The sequence below is a fragment of the Syngnathoides biaculeatus genome, chromosome 23, assembly GCF_019802595.1.
Source record: "Syngnathoides biaculeatus isolate LvHL_M chromosome 23, ASM1980259v1, whole genome shotgun sequence".
Lineage (NCBI taxonomy): Eukaryota > Metazoa > Chordata > Actinopteri > Syngnathiformes > Syngnathidae > Syngnathoides > Syngnathoides biaculeatus.
Genome location: NC_084662.1, coordinates 13,060,941 through 13,081,727, shown reverse-complemented (window position 1 = coordinate 13,081,727; position 20,787 = coordinate 13,060,941). Strand labels below are relative to the sequence as shown.

Sequence of the window (20,787 nt, the reverse complement as noted above, 5' to 3'; positions counted from 1 at the left end):
AAAAAAAAAAAAAGTATATTGACAGATTTGTGTGGGGTGGAAGGAAACAAACGAAATAAATATCTGCACAAGTGTGTCAGGTTTCTTTGGACGCCGAAAGTAACTTTAGACACTCTCGCCACATTTGCACCGTGTGGGTGTCACGGTGCACCTGAATAATCAAGTTTCAGGTGGAAAGGCAACCACGTCAACCGCAAATAAAAAAATAAAATATATTTACAGATAAGTGTCTAATTTGGATAAACTCACCATTATGAAATCCATGCAATTCCCGTTCTAATTCCAGGTCATCAAGTTATCATTTGGCCAAACTACATAAAATGGCACCAATTCACTTAACAACTCACACACGCCAACAATTATTCGACGCAAGTGCGGACTTACCTGCGTTGATAAACAAATGGCGTAGAGAATCACTCCCAGATGGACGAAGGTCATTTTGCACATGTTGAACTTTGTCGCAAAGCGGAATTACAGCGCGGGAGGAGGCGGCGGCCGAAGACTTTCTGTGACCCTCCTACGGTCGGTGCTCGCGCTTCCAATGGTAGCGGGTGACTCCCGGCCACCTTTTTATACTGGGGCTCAGCCTCAGTGACGTCACCAACGAGGACGGGAAGGAGGAGAGTATTGTGGACCATGATGACGTAACCTGTTAATTAAATGCTTTTGGACACAATTAGGAAGTCGGCTGAGCATACAAACTGGTATTTACTTTTTTAAATAATTATTGTTCTATTTTTTCATAACTTCGGTTCAGTAGGCGCCAACAGGTCGAACGTTCACACCTGTCGTCACTCCGTTGCCATGGTGATCATAATTAGCAAGCTGTTCGATTAAATGAGTGATGAGTTAGTTATTGCTATTTTATTGATTGTTAATAAATTGCAGCAGTTAAAACGCATTTATAGACTTCCAAGATTGACGAAGGTTGGAAAAAAATGTTTTGTTTGTCGTGCACAAAAGTCAACTTGTTGAGCGTCCACTGAGAGTTAAAAGCATGGTAACAGCGACATCTAGTGACCAAAGCTAAAATATCTACATTGAAAATACATACAATGGCGTCCCCACGTTAACGACATATAAAATTTCGAGTTGCGAAAGCATCTGAAAACGTCGTCAGTGGTCACAAGAAGGCACATAAAGGCTGAGTTACCTCCGTTAATTTTTCATTTTATTAAATTTTATATTTGCATGGCCTAGAGTTTTTTTTCTCATATGTACTTATTTCTGGATTTAAAAAAAAAAAGTGGCAAATGTATTTACAATTTCCACGTCAGTAGAAGTATACTAGTGTAAAAAAAGGACTGGCAAGAAGTAGAAGTCCTGATTTAACTATTTAAATTAAAATATGAATAAAAGCGAATGAAATTGACAATCTCATTACTTGGCATAAAAAAATGTGCCTCTTTTATCAACTTTCATAATGCTTGCACTGGGAAGAAATAAAAATTACTGGGGACACTCAAGACACGTTCCTATAGTTTTGCTAACAAAAAAAACATGCTACAGTAGTTGATGATAACTGGAAAAAAAATACATTTTACATGTTGTGCTGTCCAATCTGAATGAAGTTATCCTGCATTTCATCCATCCATTTACCAAGCTGCTTATCCTCATGAGGGGTTGGTTGAGGGAGTGCTGGAACCTATCCCAGCTAACTTCAGGCAGAAGGCCGACTACAACCTGAACTGGTCGCCAGTCAGTCGCTGGCCACTGAGCCCATGTTGCCCGCACCAAAGTCAGGTGTACCACTACACCATCAGTTGGGATTTTTAAAATAGAAAACCTGATTAATTGAATACAAGAATACAGAAATACTCCAGATAAAAAATTATTTTCTGACGCAGGCGCGGCGAGAACATGCAAACTCCGCACAGGAGAGGGCCGAGATTTGAACTCCAGTCTTCAGAACTGTGAGGCCAATGCTCTACAGGTGCGCCACCGTGCCACCCAGTTTTTCCATGTATTCTTCGATTAATGTTAACAAGGGGTTTTGACGGGAAAAAAGTGCTTGTATACTGCTAAAATTTAAAATATTGTTACAGATTTTCTGCCCAAATCCATTTAGCGATAAATGTGAAGCAAACACACTTTATTTCTGCTTTGGTGGGCCACCTGAAATGATGTGGCTGCCCGAATCCGGCATGATTGACACCTATGAACTACTGATTAAAAGCAATACTCCCATTATTGAAACATTTTTTTGCAACGCACTATTATCCCGATATTGCTCCCTATTGACCACAATGTGTTCCTGAACGCCCCCTCCCCCCACTCCCTCCTACAGCGTTTTACTAACTGTTCATGCTGAGGACAGGCTCCACAAGATGTTCCAGATCCTCCAAATTGAGAAAGTAAACTCACTGCTATCACGTATCCGCGGACATTCTCTAACTCGATCCAGATGTTAGGGGACTGAAACTTTAGCCCCTTTGGACAGCCTCATGTCCCGTGTCATTTGTGTAAGTGGATGGTTGAGGAAACAGCGCTCGACTGCTTTCAGCCACCCCCCACCCCCACCCCCACCCCCACCCCGCTTAAAAAAAGACCATCATTCCCTGCAGAGGCACCAGATGTGCACTGTTATGGAGATGTGGAGAAAGAGGGGCCCTTTTGTGAGGCATCAGATAAGCCCCTGTTCCCAAAGCAGGGCCGGATCGAGTGTCACCGGCGGGTCTACGAGGAGGGCGAAACCCAAACCGTGCGCACCGGCTCGGATTTCTGTTTACACGAGCGCGCTGCCCGGATTCCTCCAACAAGCGCAGACTGGGCAGGAGTGGAGACAGAGGAGAACGCTCTTGTCTTCTTGTCGGTCTCCCCTTACTAAAACGTCAAACCTAAAATCCACATCTAAGTACGCTTTGAGAACATTTGTAATATAAATCCCATGTTTGCCTTCTTTGCTCATACACAGCACAGTCGTGGAACCATACAGTGAAACTTACAAAGTTAAAAACCTGTTTTTCCTTCAATAAAATGTCTCCTCCAACTTTTTACACCAAGTACCACCTCAAAAAAATATTGAAACAATTTAAACAGTTTACTTTGAAAACTTTAACCACACCTTTATGGCACTGCTGTTGAAAGTGAATGAATGTCAAGATCCTTTATTAATTATATAAATAAGTAACAAAAACAGAAGTTGTTGTAACAATTTAAAACTCTTTGGTGGAATGATTTTTGTTGGTGGAGGCACGGTGGAGCAGCTGGTAAAGCCCGGCCTCACAGTTCCGAGGACCCGGGTTCGATCCCCGCCCGTGTGGACTTTGCATGTTCTCCCCCGGTTTCCTCCCACATCCCGAAAACACGCAAAATTAAAGTGCGGCTGTTTGTCTCCATGCGATTGGCTGGCAACCACTTTAGGGTCTACCCTGCTTCCTGCACTTTGACAGCTGGGATAGGCTCCAGCACTCCCCTCGACCCTTGTGGGGATAAGTGGCTAAGAAAATGGATGGATGTCTTTTTGTTTGTTTTTTAAGAAATTGACTCACAATCAAAACAGTGTTTTTATTTTTCAAGCCTTACAAAGTTTTACTTCTTTTTCCACTTGCATGACAATGTCAAAATGTTACATTCCCCGCACAGTCAACAGTTTTATGATGGCACCATGTGATTTTCTTTTCAAATTTTTATGGCAGTATTTCCAATGGGGGAAACTTTAAAAGTGAGAACAAAATTGCCAGCCCCCAATAACTAATTGTATATTAAATGAGAAGTTCCATTGTTACAGGGTACTCTCTCAAAAGTATGCAAAACAGTCTGTAAAATGTACCCAGACTTTTCTGTCAGTATAAGCCAAGCGCACTTGTAGGGATCATGTGGCGATACCCTCAAATCTAACGCATACTCTAGACTTTAATTCTACAAGAATTACAGACGGTGTCCAGTAACTCGAGTACATTAAGGAACCGAAATGGAGCCCTCCAGTACAAGCCCCGTTTCTGAGCACGCATGCAAAAATAACCAGGTAAAAATAATTCCGTTAACGCAACACAACACTCTTCGCACTCATGTTTATGTTACCGAATGCAACTCGATCCTCCGCATCTTTTTGCCCCGCCGACCGGGGAAACCCGATACGCGCGAGTTCCCAGCCCTGGCCTTTAACTTCCAGAATAACCACAGCACGAAATGTTTGTCTTCAAAACGCTTCTGATGCGCACAGAACAAGGCTTAACCTGACTCTCACCTTTTACGCATCGTGACCTTGTGGACGTTTCATGTGTTTCACTCTGGACATGCTCTGTTCAAAAGGATGCCAAGTGGGGTTGGGGGGCGTGGGGGACCCCATGGTATCGTTTAACCCGCAGCGGCTTTCTCATCTCCTTCCTTATTTTAGGACAAGAGACAGTGTTTGCACTGTGTCCTCGGATAAAACACAGTCTTTGCATTCCTTATGAAATGTATCTGGTGAGATTTGGGAAGCAGGAGGGGCGGGCGCCAGGTGTTGGGTTACATCAGCTCAGAAGACCTCCCTCCTCCATCCTGAGAGGGGGCAGCAGCGTCAAAAGGCACAATTAGACCAGGAGATGGCCGACAAGCTTTCAAAATAAAAGCATTTTAAACGGGTAATGGAGATTGCTTTCGCTTGGTGCACAACTGTGTCTCGCTAAGTGCACTGCTGAAGAGATGGTAAAATCCTGCTTTTAACATAAAAATAACATAAACATAAAAAAACATAACATAAACTCTTTGTAGGCTGACTAGTCCAGTGCAGATGTCAACTCGTGGACAGTTCTTCCTCATAAGTATTTTTACTAGTGCTCCCTAATTGTTCTACTAGTGTGATATAGTCGTCAAGCTATATGTATAGAGCTCGTGCACCTACGTCATTGTTTACGTGGCCATATTGCCGGTCTAACAAAGGATTGTTCAATGCTAAGTCGGTTGGAGATGACACGGAAATATGTCTTATAGCACGGCGCCCAGAGTCTTGTCCGATACCGTGAGACATTTAGAAGGTGAAAATAAATGAAGGTACGTGGAAATATTAGATCAACTCGGCATAGAGGGCCTGTATTTAATGTCAAAGTCGATATTTTCGCCGATAAGAAATTGGACTGTTAATTCGCTTGCGCTTGTCTTGGACAACTGGATCTACACATGGATCTAGTGAGTAAGTCGTCGCAATTTACACGGAAAAGTTTGTAAACCTATGAAAGTCTGGGCACATACAAATACTCCATTGCTCGATCTGCTCTCATCAGGAATAAATCCCACATTTTGACGGCTCGTGAGCGCGGAAATGTGTTCGGCCACACGTTAACCTTTGCCGCAATCCATCGATCTTTTCAGATACTATTCAATACAGATACCAATATTTAAATAAGTGACCCCTGGTTTTACACAAACTCTCATTCATTAACTATGATTGAAAAAAAAAAAAGAGGACAGAGTCGTCTCTACTTAAGCGATTGTGGATACACTTAACCTCTGCGACAGTTTTTTTTTTATACGCATTGTTCTCAAATGAGCCAACTTGGCATTATAAATATTTATTGGTAATTGAAGATAGAGAAGATTAATTCCTACCTGGAATGAAGCGAACGTTACACAGGCTTGTGTGTATTTCGGTTGAGCACCATCCATCATGTTTAATTGGCTAAATCCATCGATATTTTCTGGTCTTTTCACCTGGTATTGGATAGAATGATCTCTTTGAATATCTGTCTCATCTGTAGTGACAACCGACAGCACAACAAGTCTCAAGCATTGTGTATATTCTGCTCCGGTTCAATGTCCCACCACAGTGTCGAGCAGCTCTTTTTGACCAGCAATATGGAGCCGTGAAAATTGTGACGTCACGTGCACGAGGTCTATAGTGCAATTATACTAGATGTAGAAGTCAAGTAGAGAAAGTCGTTTTACTAATGCATTGAATTGACTTAGTGGTGAGAACAAAGAGCGTACTTGTACACGGACAATCCAGTGCAGTACTGCATAACTAGTTGAAAGGGCATGGCTTATTTTACAGATCATTTTCCAAAGCAGTTTTATTTTCAGTGATAACCGGAAGTGTTCATTCCCTCGCGGACACTAGCTCGACGATGGTGAAGTTAAACGAGCGGCTCTGGTTCGCCAGTGGAGCCTCCAGCACGGAGCGCGCACGCATGTCCCGCGGACACTTTTTTTTTTTTTTTTTTTTTTTTTGCGAGGAGCCCCAGAAAAAGGAGCTCGCACGTCCGGGAATGACAGCCGCTGTCACCCCGAGTGACAGCTTTCACCCCGACCCGCCCAACTTCTTCTTGACGGCTTGACAGGTTCGACTCCGATCCGAAGCGGATCCGCCACAGACCGGGACTATGCCAGAGATGGAGAAAGGGAGACCGCCAGAAAGTAAACGCAGCAGGAAACCCGCGCACCCCGTCAAGAGGGAAATAAACCAGGAGATGAAGGTGAGAGGAAGTCGGCTCACTAGGATGAGAAAGACCCCGATTCATTGTCAACTTCTCACAAACCAGTGCAGGACCAACACTCTTGAGTGCATTTCTTGTTTATATGATGTGACAGATCATCACTGATGAAGATATTCCCGATCATAAAGTGTTTTTAATACAAAATCTTGTTATTAGCGATCTAATCCGGACAGGAAGTTTTAATTAGGCTGCAGATGTTAGCCGATAGAAAAGAAAAAAAAAGTAGGTTGTCCCTTCTGTGACGCGGTGTCAGGCCAGCTGTGGCCCTGCCGTGCACAGAGTTGTGTCCAGCAGGAGCTCCAGATGTGCGTCACTTCTTCCCCTGCCCCCGCTGGAGTTTAAGGGTGGGGGTGGACATTAAGGTTACGATGTACATCCCCTAATAACCAGCATCAGCCCCACGCTGGGGGGGCAAAACATGACTTAAAATCGGAGATGTTCGGCCTTCAAAGGCTGCCGTTGTTCTTCTAGTGACGAGTCAAATCACCGTCAAAGGTGCAATTCCCTCCCACCATTATGCGCGCATTACTGCAAAGAAACTTATCCAAGGGTTGTGTGCTTTGTTTGGGTTCGGACACTGGTTATTTGAGAATGTTGGTAAGGGATATCCCAGGCTCCTTCAAGCCTGCCCTGGGAAATAGAATATTTTTTTTTTTTTTCATGAAGGAGAGAATGATTCTGGCATTTAGCGCGGGGAGGAAATGTGCTCTCTTTTTTTTCTGTAAGTGGTTTGGACTGTGGAGTTTTGATATCCAAGGGAGGTGTCGCGTTACAAGTTCCCCTAATTTTAATCAAAACATGCGAAACGCTATCCCGGCCTGATGTAAAGCTCGCCCCGGTTGGATCTCAGGGTCGGCCCCGGTTTGTTGGCTTTGGACGCAACCCTCGCTTGTGGTTTCGGATCCGGCCTGTCACTCTCACAAAGCAGATGTTTGTCTGAACTGCCAAAAAGAAACACAAACAACATTGTGGGAAGTGGGGAGGCCGGGCAGACAAAACTGTTGAATGAACGACACGGAGTTGTATACACATTGGCACTGCGAGGACATCGTTTTTACCTTTGGGGAAACACTTGTCTGCCACTGGAAACACTCTCCTTGGCGTGTGATTATAAAACCAGAAACTGTCAGAAATAGGGGTACAGTGAATATCGATTCCTGTCTGTTGTAATGCACCACCTTGGGCTTAGAAAAAAAATCACTAATATCGGGGTCATAGAAAGGCGGCAAACAGCAACATTATAATCCAATAACATGGCTTAAAGTGTCAAATTCAGTCCCTCGAGATGGATAGAGTTGGTACATAATGGACCTTCCCGATGGCGATCCTAAGCTCCGCCCCCTTAACCATGTCCCACAAGCTTCCAAAATGGCGATTGAACAGAACATGTTTGAAGTCGATTCTCTATCGCGTATTCCAGATAATATTGGGGTATGTTTTTTTGCCGAATGCGTCAGACTTGTCCAAGAGAGTGTTACAGAGAAGTCTCAACTATTTCACGCAAGGATATGTACACGGAATTAAGATTTTGGACGGAGCAGGACGCAATGTCGGAGTTACAGCAAAACGTTGGCGATCGATGCAAAAAAGTTTGACGCCTCACAAACTTCATATTGAAATCCAACAGGATAAAATTGTGGAATCGTACTGCGCATGTAAACCAAGGTGAGTACTTTTTACTTGGAAAGATGACGAGGAATATCATTGTAGTCTTTATAATTGTAGTCTTGGCTCGTAATCGAACCCAGTGCTCTGTCTTAAAAGTCCGATCTGATCCAAATAGGCAAAAAGACATTTCTCTTGCATGACATCGCGCATTTACGTATCGCTAACCCGAGTTTTCGACATAAAACATGACACACTTCATTTCACAGGTCAGTGATACACTAACAGGGTGAAAGTTGTTCTCCTGCAATGTATAAAGCATTGATGATAATTAAATCAAACTCAGAGAAGATACAGCCTTGTGTTTGTAGAAATTGTCCACATTTAGTTATACGTGCGCTCTCCGCAAGCCTTAATCCATCGTAGACACTTCGTCAACTGTGTTTTAGGCTTTGGAAAATGAATCAACCGGGCCTCTTGTAACCTAGCCGGATATCTTTCATCAGAATTGCACTTTCCTGAAGCGCATCTGAGGACCATTTTCTTCCCAACATTAACTGTTCCAAGCGCATGCTACTGTCAACCAGTATTGCTTGTGGGACAATTTGGCGAGAGGGGCGTGTCAAGCCAGGGGTTAAGACAAAGCGGCTATCTGATTGGCTATTATTGTACGAGTGATTGACAGGTCGGAAAGGTCCATTACTACGTAGGCAATACAAATTCAAATGACTTGGTTACAAAATCTTTACTTTGATGGTACCGCCACAGAGTACCACGTTGAGCGGGAGCATGAGGGTGACGTGAAGGTTGACAGTACCTTAAGGGGCTGAAATGGACTCCAACTATACCCCTATTCCTAAATGTCCCAGTAGGCTGTAATCAATCAAATCTGTTCACGCTTTTAGAATCTGCCAAACCGGACTCGAGTATATGTGAAGATTTTGTGAACAAGCAGGAGTCACACACTGAAAGTCAGTCGAACAGATTTCTCACTCCGCTGAGGTCCGGCCCGGTGTTGTCTCTGTAATACATCTGTTTCAACACCACATTCGGACTTACTCCCTCCACGTCCAGCCCAGAGCGCAGCACAAGACACTGGATACTTGACTTTAATCATCGTTAGGCATATTTAGCTGGATATGATACTCTGCTCAAACTCACACACACACACACACACACACACTCACACAGCAGAAAGTGAGCAAGTCAAGGGAGGGATCCATTTCTTTGAGGGCCCCGGTGCAGAGCAGAGGTCGGAGTGAGGAAAGCGAAGGGAAAGAATGCGTAGTCGGTACTACGGGGCTTCGACGCCGACGCAGCCGACTGGCTGTGCTGGAAAAGGGTGAAACCCGAGAGGCAGGGCCGGGTCGGGTGTCAGGACTGGAAGGTGTCGGGGTGGAGGGGAGGATGGCGAACATGTAGAGGATGGATGTGGAGGGGTTAGAATGGGGGGGGGGGGGGGTGGAAGCTGTGAGAAGGGAGCGAAGTGGGGCATTTCCGAGAAGCGTGGGACCCGGCTCTGGTGTTGGGTGTCCCGCTCTGATTTCTGCCCATTCTGGATCGGATTTCTGTACCAATCCGGTTCTTCCAAAACCACAGAGTGAGGTGGGTGGACAGAGAGAGAAAGACCTTTGTGTTTTGATTTTTTTTTCATCTGGTCATAATGAGAAAAAGAGGGGGGGGGGACCACATCTGCAGGGAACAGTTTTCATTTCTCCTGCTTTTTTCCCAATTAGATGAGATAAACAAAGGATGATTCATAGATCTCACACTGGTGTCGGGTTTTAAACCTTTCCGTCTCAGATTTAGCAAGAGTAAACAACCTGAATACATCATGGAAAAAGCGTCATACTGAACTCCACTGTGCACAAATTGAGTTCTCTAACAGGGCTGCAGCTGAGAAAGAATCCCTCACATTCATTCGGGGTAGTAAAGTCTGATTATGTTTAGCATAGGATAAAAAGTTCCACCGCAAAAACCGTAGACCTGGCATCCTAATTGCATCTGTTACGTTATACGTATAAAAACAATGTTAATCTGTTAATTGTTGTTTCCCATTCGTCCCGTTTAGAGCTTTGCAGAAAGCACTATGAACGAGCTCCTGGGATGGTACGGCTACGACAAAGTAGATCTCCGAGACGCCGAGGCCAACGAGATCCGGAACTACAGAGAGCGGCGCCAGCATGTATCTGTGTTGAAAGGTGAGGGCAGTTGCGTCACCGTTACAATACATCGAGAGAAGAGTCTACCAACAGGTTGTGCGTGTTGTACTGACATTTAGTCACTCAAATTTGTAAACTTTCATCGCAATTACTGGACGCTGTAGTTACTGTATTTCGGGTATTCTTGGTCTTTCAGAAAACTCTTTGCCAAAACCGAAAACCCTGGACGGGAAAGTCAGTCACTCGGTCCTCGCTATGAAGAGCGTCGAGAGGGACTCGTTCAGCGTTCCCTCATCATCTTCTTCCTCCTTGTCAACAAGCATCTCCTCGAGCACCCACAAGGAGCACAAGAGTGCACCCGTCATTGTACCGCTCATAAAGCCATCGGCAGGTAGCTAGCAGTTAACATTAAAATCACCATCCATCCATCTTCAATACTTATTGTCGTCACTAGTGTGTGCTGGAGCCTATCCTAACTAACTTTGGGTAAGAGGTGGTGTACACCCAAGACTGGTCACTAGCCAATCGCAGAGCACATAAGACAAACCAACATTCACTATCACGCCCAAGGAAAATCACATGGAATGTGAGAGCAAACCTGAGAAAAAACCCACGCAATTACTGCGTGAACATGCAAACTTCATAAAGCAATACCAGAGACTGGATTTGAACCCACAACCACTGAGCTATGAGCCAGATATTCTAATTACTCATAGAGCGTGCCACCCATTAAAATGAAAATTTCATCTAATTTTACCTGCTGTGTTGCAGATTCTTTTACAGCACGTATAAATAATAAAAATCCTAAATATTTGGAGGATCCCAGGTAGGATAGTTCGTAATACAAGTACATCTAGTTTCCAATAGTATCAGTTAACCGCTCGAGCTAGCGTGGACAGGACTACACTATCATGATCTGTGAGATTCTGTATTATCCTTATATTACAGCTTCTCTAAAGAACCACTTTAGTTGTTATTAATAACAGCATTTGATTTAAAAAAAAAAACAGATACACTGTATGTTTGCGTTTTACAAATGTCATCAGTTTGACCTCAATTGATTTTTCTCTTCACCGTGCAGTGGACGACGTACAAAATGTGCAGATCGTCTGCGTCTGGTGTCAGAAGGAAGGTGTCAAGCGCTACTCTCTATGCATGGGTTCCGAGCTCAAGAGCTTCTGCAGCGAGAAGTGTTTCGCCGCCTGCAGACGGGCCTACTTCAAGCGCAATAAGGTGAGCAGCGGCAAGTTGCTGTTTTGATGATAATTCATCATGTCATTGGAATCATCATTGTCAAAAAATGCATTCGTTATTTTGTTATTATTTTTTTGTATGATGTTAGCAAGAGGCGGCACAGAGGATCAGCTGGTAAAGCGTGGGCCTCACAGTTCTGAGGTCCCGGGTTCGATCCCGGGCCCACCTGTGTGGAGTTTGCATGTTCTCCCCATGCCTGTGTGGGTTTCCTCACGCATTCCAAAAACATGCAACATTAATTGGACACTAAATTGCCCCTAGGTGTGATTGTGAGTGTGGCTGTTTGTCACCATGCGCCCTGCGATTGGCTGGCAACCAGTTCAGGCTCGATGACAGCTGGGATAGGCTCCAGCACTCCCCGCGATCCTCGTGAGGATAAGCGGCAAAGAAAATGGATGGACGTTAGAAAGAGAGGAGAGAGGCTGAACAATGAAATGGTTTTCCATTGGCATCCAAAAGCTGCAATAGATCTGTGTATCGAGCATTCATCCAAGAGGATGGCTTCCTGTGATAATATCACCTTTGTGTCCGATTAGAGATGCCCAAATTTCGCATTTTGTAAGTCAATTTGTCAATCAGTAAGTAAATTGAGACAAAAGCAGTAATATTTTTCCAGCTTTGATAGTTTAGACACTTGGGTTGTGTGCCCCGAGATTTTTCCATTATAAAATGGGTTGCTATGAATCCACCTCTGAGGAATATTTGTTGGAAAAAGTATGGTGTGATGGAGGTCAAAGTTCGTCCTGGACACTTAGTATCAGTTTCTCGTTAATGGAGGGTTTGGGACAGACCATTAGGGCGGCTTTGTTGGTAGGGATAAATCACAACAATCACCGTGAGGGGCTGCTCAGATGAACACAACATGATTTGTCACCTTCCATTAAGACATGGATATCCCCCTCGTTAGAGGTGCGGGGTGACATGCGGCGATATCGCCTTTCGCCATTTCTGTTGTCTATACTGTGAGAGGTTGATTCGCAAGAGTGTCAGGACAAAATGATGGGCTGCGGAGACTGTCTGCAGCAGGCCCTCTACTTTTTCAGAGGCAGGAAGGGAAGCAGCGCGGTTTTCGCTTGTTGCTGCTTGTCTGAGTGGAAGGCCAGAAGGCCTGGGGCAAGGTGTCCACTTTCAGCGCATACCTTACCTTCAGCTGCCTCGTGTGTTGTAACTCAACACGGCCCGGTGGGCCGGGGAAGCACTCGGATCCACAAGGGATCGCCTTACACAAATCAAGACAAATTCCCATATTAACACTGGCAACATTAATATGACAATACATCAGTTGCATTACCTTCCTGCTTGGTTGTACAAGCGTATCTATTTCACCGCACAGTGATTTCCCTCTGCTGAAGGGACCTTTAGGGTTTGATGCCGTTCATGACAAGGGAAATCAGTTCAAGCTTATTTTTACACTTCTTGCCAGAATTTTTCAAATCTAATTTATTGGCCAAAGATTGATTTCTCCGACATATATTTATTTATAGCACCTACAAGGCTACAGTTTCATCTGAATCCATCACATGTGTTAAACTCACATTTTCCTAACTGCTTGACATTGGGGCAATGTGGATGTGGCATACTGTGTTTTCTACCAACTAGGCCAGAGATGAGGACCTCCATGGGGAGAGATCCCCCCAGCGCCCCCAAACAGAGGACTCACCAAGGCTGGTGATGAAGATAAACAGCAATGTTAGAGTAAGAGGATACTTAATAAACAGTTCTACACATGTAATTTCATTATGGATCACCTGAGTGACCCTCCACAGTCTCTCTCTCCTGGGTTGCAGGTGTGTGATTGGTGTAAGCATGTCCGCCACACCAAAGAATACCTGGATTTTGGATCTGGTGAAGAGCGACTTCAGTTCTGCAGCACCAAATGTCTAAATCAGTATAAAATGGATGTGTTCTACAGAGAAGCTCGCGCAGCCCTGACCTGTTCCAGTCCAGCTAGAGCTGGTCAGGAGGGCAGGTCGGAACACAATGTTGTTGGACAAAAGCTTCTCACTCCAGAGTCTTGGAACAGCAGTAGTGCTACAGGAGAAGCACTTCAAAGAAACATATCTCCTAAGGGCGCGACACCAATCCTTGGCTCATCAGAATCATCATCCACGTCCCCGTCTGAGTCATCTTCTTCGAAGCTTCCTGTCACTAGGCAGAGAACTCTGGACAGGCCCATGCAACCTCCACCACATCCTCCTGCGGTAGAGGTGTCACCTCACCCTACACTTATTCCTCCTCCTCTTCCACGCCATCAGCTAGAACATCCACCGATTCCTCAAATGCGAATGCCCTTCATTAGACCTCCTCTTCATGCCCAGGGCCTTAGAAGCCCTCTTACCACTTCTCACCATCCAAGACCCCCTGGTCAACCTTCCAGCCCTATTCACAGACCTCCGCACTCTCCACACCTGCAGCCCCCCACCTCCTCATCCATTAACCCCCCAGGATTAATGCATCCTCTCCCTCGGCCATACTACCCTGGCTTGCACTCGCCTCCACTTATGTTACCCAGGGGCCCTGTGCCAATGCCTCCCTTAATGAACTTTGGCATTCCTTCTTTTAGTCCTCTCCTGCCCCCTCCCACGGTCCTGGTACCATACCCAATTATTGTTCCTCTACCTGTCCCAATCCCCATTCCAATACCAATTCCAGTTCCTCCCAAGCCAAATCTAGAAACCCCAAATCACACTGGTGTTATACAACCTGTCCCAGAGGGAACAGACAGATGTAGATCCATACCTGCAAGGTTTCCATCTCCTGGGATTCCTGAAGGGAACAACCAATTGCTACATTACAGACTAAGTGGAAACATGCCTCATGGTCTCCATTCACTCAGTGAGCCCAATTCCAAGGACATCGGCTGGGTTAAGTCAGAGAGACCATTCTCATCTCCATCATCAACGTGCTACAGTGGGACATTGTCCCCCAGAGCGCTGTACAGCACATCACCCTCCTCAACACGCAGCTCTGAAGGAATGACAGACTATAAACAACAACAGCACTCAGAACGACAAGTTATACAAAGGGTTTTGCAGCGAACCCAAGTGAAGCTTGAACCCAATGTCAAGGCAGGCGTGGACTTCTCAGGGCCGGAAGAGTCAGGTTCTGTTCAGGGTACGAAATCAGGGCTCCGTGAGATCAATAGACCCAGTCCACCTCCACCACCACACCCCCCTTTACATGACACGGTATGCCAACATCAAGACTGCCACACCTCACCTTCACACACTCCGCCAAGCCCTACAGTGAACAACCACCCATATGATGCCATGGCTTTGGCCCTGAAATCTCAGAACCATGGGCCTAATGGGATTTCCTCAGTGGCATCCATAGCCAGTCCAGGCTCACCTTTACACCAGAGAGTGCCCATACCACCCACAGATCCTGCACTAACTGAGCTTGAATCTATAAAAGAAAACAAGTGCTCAGTTGTCTGCTCTGTACGAGTTGAGGGCCCAGTCAATCAGACAGAAGAGCCTTCAGCAGTAGTTAGGGATGCAGGAGAGGACCCACACTTGCCAGATGAGGACCACGCCTATGCCCTACCCACTGCACCAAAGACCGGTGGGATCACTACCCCACTGCTCTTGCCCAAACTCAGGGACAAGGGTAACTTAAGGAGCTGTGCTAACACGCCCAGTGCTGGAGACACCGAGCCAGCTCTGAAAAGGAGATGCCTACGAATCCGTGATCAAAACAAATAAAAAAAGGTAAGAAATGATAGTTCCGGGCAAGAATACTTAATATGCTGAATTTGGTGAGGGAATGAAAGGAAAAGTGGATTAAGTACTGTATGCTTTTAGAAATCCCGTAGCGTTATTATCCTTAGCAAACCTTTCCCAAGTGACGTGCCACGTTGTGAATTAAAAACCACCAATTACACTAAACTCTATTTGACCAAGGACCGGAAAAGTTTGTGCACAAACTCCCATTGGAGAAACTGAATCACAGGTTTCACATGAGCATGGTCACTAAACAGCACGGCGCCGAAGAGAAAGAATTCTGGTTACCTGGCACTCTTTGGGGTTCTAAGGTTACAACAGGGGAAGGAGGTGAAGGGCACGGGTAGTGAGAGTCACTTTGAAAGCCGATCACTTTAGACAACCTGAGAGTCACAATGCTTTGGTTGCCTTCCAGGATCCCTTTAGCTGCACCACATCGTGTGTGTGTATACCATATAGTTTTATCCTGAGCGGTTTGCAGTGCGCAGATTGTTCATGGGCTTTTTGTTTCAGACAAAAATAGATAACTGGTGGCCAAGGGAAGATCACGCAAGCTTTGTAAACGGTGACCCGTAAAGTCAAATTAAGATGTGCCAAACGTTCACTTTGGAAGCAGATGATTGTCAGAATGACTTACAAGGTACTACTGTAAGACCCAGCCGCAAAACAGGTCTGGGGCTTCTTTCGAAAACATATGGACAAAAGCAGAGTGATTCGATTATGCGCGTCATAGTGACACCCTAGCTTGGCCGACTTAAGCGCTCTCCTATCATCCTCTTCCCTGTCTGCACTCACAACTGTTGTTCGTTGCCAAACAGATGTTAAGTATAGCAGAACAGCCTCCTCACTTTGGACCTATCAAAGGGCCCTCTTTATTTCACTCGCCGAGTTGGTAGTCCAAATGTCTGTAACACCACCCGTCCGTCCGCGCCCACTGGTATTTTGCCATAATGAGATCATGTTACTGTTTCGCTGTATGTCCTGAGATTAAGCCGCTGATATTTCAGACATGGGTTTGAATTTCAAGCGCGCTGCTTTTCCGCTGCGTTGTCCCTCAAAAAGGTCAACAGTCACCTCTCAAAAAGTGTTTTGAAACGCTATTGACGGACGGTACGCAAACCGTTGTCTTTTGAATTAACGGTTTTGGCACAAGTATCGCAAGATTCCCTTTCACGAAAAGTGAGTGTTGTCATCTGTTGTGGTTTCAAGTGTTCCCTTAGTAACCGATACATGTGAAATCACAGCGTGCTGCTTGTGTCGTGCAGACGGATTTATGGCCCGGCGTTGTGTGTAACGAGAGCTGGCTGCCGCCCTCCGCGATTGGCTGGAGCCCGCCACCTCTGCGCTCTGAGCGCCGCATTGCCGTCCTACCTCACTGTCTTTACGGTTAAACGTCTCTTAAAATATTTCCCACTCCGAAAGAAACGGCGGCCGACCGGGGGATGTGGGCTCGGGAATCAGTCACTTTTTCTGTCTAAATTTCCTTGCGTTTATTTGGGATATTTTATAGGCTTGTGTAATCCGAACCCACCACTTGAGGATTCGCTGAGCTTTTGAAACTAAAACGCGATGTGGGAGAGGGAGTTTAGAACGCCGCCTTCACATGAGTGCGTGCCTGTTGGCATTTAATTTGCACGTGTGTGTGAGAGAGAGGCCAGATGTTCCCGGTTTGATTGTGTAACTTATCAGTAGTGTCGACTCGACTCAAAAGTGTTTATATGACATTGGCGGATAAATAAAAGTGATATGTTTAAAGGATCTCTTCCATCGTATCCTCATCTCCCCTGTATCCCCCCCCCCCTTCCCAGCGGATGAACAGGACCCCTGTTCGACGCGGCATGGCAGTGCCAGATTCGGTACCCCGCCCTCGTGTGGACGGCGCCAGTGCTAACACCTTGCCGCCTGCTCTCCACAGCCCACCAGTGTAGCCCGGCCTGTGGACCAGCAGGGTGCCAAAAGCAGGAAGCCCAGATGGCCACGAGACGTCTATAAGGGGGAGGGAAGGACGCAACATAATCACACATTTTGGACCAAAAAAAAAAATGTCACAGCTTAGTGTGTTCTGTTGTGTCCAAGGACTGTTTGATACAGACCATCTTTTCACATCTTGTCAGGCAATCCCCCAAAGTGTGTTGATGTTTGTGCACTCGTCTTCCTCACCCCCCCTCCCTTCTCCTCCACACAGCAGACAAGGCACTGATCAGCCTTGTGTGGTCTTCTCAGATGGAGCCCGAACATGAGCTCTTTCCAGGGGAAACGGCTTGTTTTCCCTGCCCAGCTTGCACAAAGAGCCACATTGTTCGTGTCTCCATATACCACACAAACTCCCTGATCCAGGTTTTGGGTTACCTGGCCAACGGAGGCTCAGACTTCAGGAGAAGGATTTTTTTTTTTTTTTTGACCGACAGCTCAAAATTTAGGATCACCTCTCTTCCATCTCCCTGCCAAATCTAAGTACAGTAACCCTTGAATTATGAAATATTCACAAACTAGTTTTTCCACCTTTCAGGGAGGGCGGGGGAGATTTTTTTTTTTAAACATCACAGAGGAATTTTGCAGTTAAGACTGACTGAGCAGTATGACAGATGTCTGAATTAGATACCTGTAAAATAGTGTACAAATAAAAACATAGATTATAAAATGGATTACCTACTGATAGACAGTAGCTAGGATGTAATGTGATCACTCTAGTGGTCCTGATGATGCGGGTCAATAAATGTTTAAAGACCCCGGTTATCAAAATTCACCTGATTTGTTCAGGTGGGTATTTGACCACGTTTCCTTTACAGATAAAAATAATTACCTTTTTTTTTTTTTTGTTAATGGAACAAGGGAAATTCTTATATGAAGCACCACAAAGCTGCCTGTCGGAGGTGTGCGGATGTTACTCAACTTCCCACAGCTGACTGTTGACAGCTCACTACTTGTGACCATATCAACAGCGCCTCTGCTGGTTGAAGCTGAGTAGCGCAGTCGCCTCAAAACGTGATTCCTCTACAATCAAATCCAAACAACCAAATTCTTGTTCAATTATTTAATAATTATGTCAAAAAAAAAAAAAACACTACAACATTTTTCTACTTGCAAAGAATGCCATAGTGGCGCATAGTGTACAACCGGTCTAGATTCTGCCTTTTAAAAAGTGGCACTGATGAAATGATTCCAGAAAATAGCAGGCTTGTCATTTTTACCACCTGAGGTGTTATATTAAAACCTCAAATGCTGTCGTACACAGCAATCAGTATTACATTTCCCTCTTTTGGGAACACATCCTGAGATTTTATATGGCTAGCTAGTCCAACACGTTTTCATTTTTACCCTCTTCTTTGATCACATACAAATTTTGTGTTATGAGCCTCAGATTTACACAAAAGTGATTTTACTAGTCAGTTCTTTTTTCACTAAGTCACGTATGTGTGCGTTTTGAAGCTCTTAAATCCCATATCTTTTGCTACAGTCACATCGAACCCTACTCCAACAGTGACGGGGTTTTCGTGATCTCGCCTTTACGCCCTACCGCGAAATAAAATCAAAGTGGAAGCCCGCGCTTAAATCATCATTCTTTCAAATCAATTGCGGTGTTTTATAAAGGATAAATCATTAAAATTTCGTCACTGTCCAAATACTATAGACTGTTTTCGACTGACACCTTCCGATTTAGAAAGCGTGCGCCATCTTGGTTTGGTGAATTCTTGGAAAAACACCGTAACTAAGCATGAATCATTTTAGAACGGCGTACGAATGGGGTCGCAGCGCTATGTTTTCGGTTTCTCAAACGGGCGTTGGAAAGCATCTTTCTTTCGACCGCCAGCTGTGATCAAGAACCAGTGCGAAAAAACGGAGCAGTTAGCAACCAAACGGCGACAACTGTGGCTGTTTCGTATTAGCAGAGCCAATCTAGCAGCCAAGCGCAATACTCGCGTATGAATGCAATGCATGTCTCCAAAATTTGTATTTTCTGTTTCATTATAATGAGTTTGCAAAAACGAGTTACCGCACCGCTAGCTGTTTCCTGAGTTGAGTTAAAAATGTAGCCGTGGAAGTGAAGAAAAAGTTGCGGGCTCCACTTGGGACTCGTCCCGGTCGAACCCCTCTCTCTCTCTGCCTCTCGGTAACGAAAACGAAAATAATAATCAACACCTCTTTCGTTGGTATAATCAACATAATTTAACACAACGCTGACTATAATCACGCGGTACACCAACCTTAGCAATGTGGAGACACAGGTTGCTAACAATGGATACCGCAGCATGACGAGCCCAGCTATTGTTGAATTAGTTGTAGGACTCCAGACCTTTGTAATTCCTTAGTTGGTCCACGGTATAAGCGCTTGTCGAGAAGATGAGATAATGGACGATGTCTGGATAGGTTACCGACGCCCACATTTTTTGTGCTCCATTTGTGTTTCTCCGAGGCACATGGGTCGATATTGTCGATGAAAGCGCAATTCTTGTCGTAACGGTTTCTTGAAACAACACCTCGTGCACGCCGATAACTTTCCGAAGTCTTTTTAGCCATCATGTGTCACTTTGTAGTCACGTGGTAAAAAAAACAGTCTATTCTCCTGCGACCTAACTGTACTGCATCCCCACTAGAGAGCACTGTATGCTTTGGAAATGTTACATCTGCCTGTTTGTGGTGAGAGCAGCAGAAAACCTGACCAGCGCCACCAGATTGGATTTTAAATGCCAAATACGTGATCTGCCATTATTTTACTTTTCCTATCATAACACACACGCAAAAAAAAACCACAAGTCTGTAGTCCTATTTGATAGGCTAAGTAGCCAACTGAACATTTTAGATTATAACCACATCCGAATGCAACCCCCACCTGTGCCACCATTCCAGAACTACATCCACTTATGTGTGCTCGTCCAAGCGTAAGCGTGCCTGCTGTGGCGACCCACGTCACGTCACATCACCCCACTCATTCCAGCCTCCGCTCTCACCGCCGCAGGTCATGCCATTACTGGAAGTCATCCTTGGCTGGCCAAGGGACTCGGACAACAGCCTGTGTGAGTCACTGCAAAATCGAAATAAAATCACCCTTTTGTCGCACCGTAGGCCAAAACAAGTCAAATAAATGAGTGCTGTTACTGATTCTGTTGCACATTTTAACTATTGGCTGCCCCCCCTCCCCGCGCCCCCCCATGCTTTATATGTGTTTATTGAAATTAAAGGAATTTCGTGCCACAGTTTTGTTGCTATCACACATTTAGCCCACAGAATAGATATCACAGGTTGTTTGTATTTGAACCTTTTGTAAAGTGAAATAAAAGTTATTCTATGAACAACAATCCCCCCCCTCCCTCCCCTGAGTGCCAATGTCTGAATCTTGAGTGTATGTTTACATAATTAAGTAATTCAGCCCAGTGACAGCCATAATCTGAGTTGCTAAAGTCTATTTTTAGCTGCAGCAGCTTGTCCGCGAGGCTGTGCATCAGCATTCCATAAATACTGAAAGTCAGTGAGTCGAGGCTTTGAAAGAGATTGATGAGATAAGAGGGCAGGAATTCCGGCCTAGTGCTTGGGGGGGGGGGGGGGGATTGGAGGGTGCAAGTGTATCCCGACATGGGGCAACAACATGGACTTGCAGGATGGGTGAGGAAAACTGGTTGGCTGATGTCC

General features: G+C 45.2%; 1 protein-coding gene across 2 annotated transcripts; it reads left to right on the top strand.

Moving 5' to 3' along the window:
- The first annotated feature begins 4,616 nt into the window (after positions 1 to 4,616).
- Positions 4,617 to 20,394, top strand: LOC133496429 (sine oculis-binding protein homolog). Of its 2 annotated transcripts, XM_061812006.1 has the most exons (8): positions 4,617 to 4,632; positions 6,261 to 6,395; positions 10,093 to 10,222; positions 10,380 to 10,574; positions 11,265 to 11,416; positions 13,037 to 13,132; positions 13,225 to 15,147; positions 16,968 to 20,394. In XM_061812006.1, the coding sequence occupies exons 1-7, from the start codon at positions 4,630 to 4,632 to the stop codon at positions 15,139 to 15,141; spliced, it is 2,628 nt and encodes an 875-aa protein (XP_061667990.1). In that variant the 5' UTR covers positions 4,617 to 4,629; the 3' UTR covers positions 15,142 to 15,147; positions 16,968 to 20,394. The 2 variants fall into 2 exon arrangements, with proteins under 2 accessions (XP_061667990.1, XP_061667992.1); XM_061812008.1 differs by lacking the exon at positions 4,617 to 4,632 and having other exon boundaries at positions 5,745 to 6,395; positions 13,204 to 15,147.
- The last annotated feature ends 393 nt before the right edge of the window (positions 20,395 to 20,787 follow it).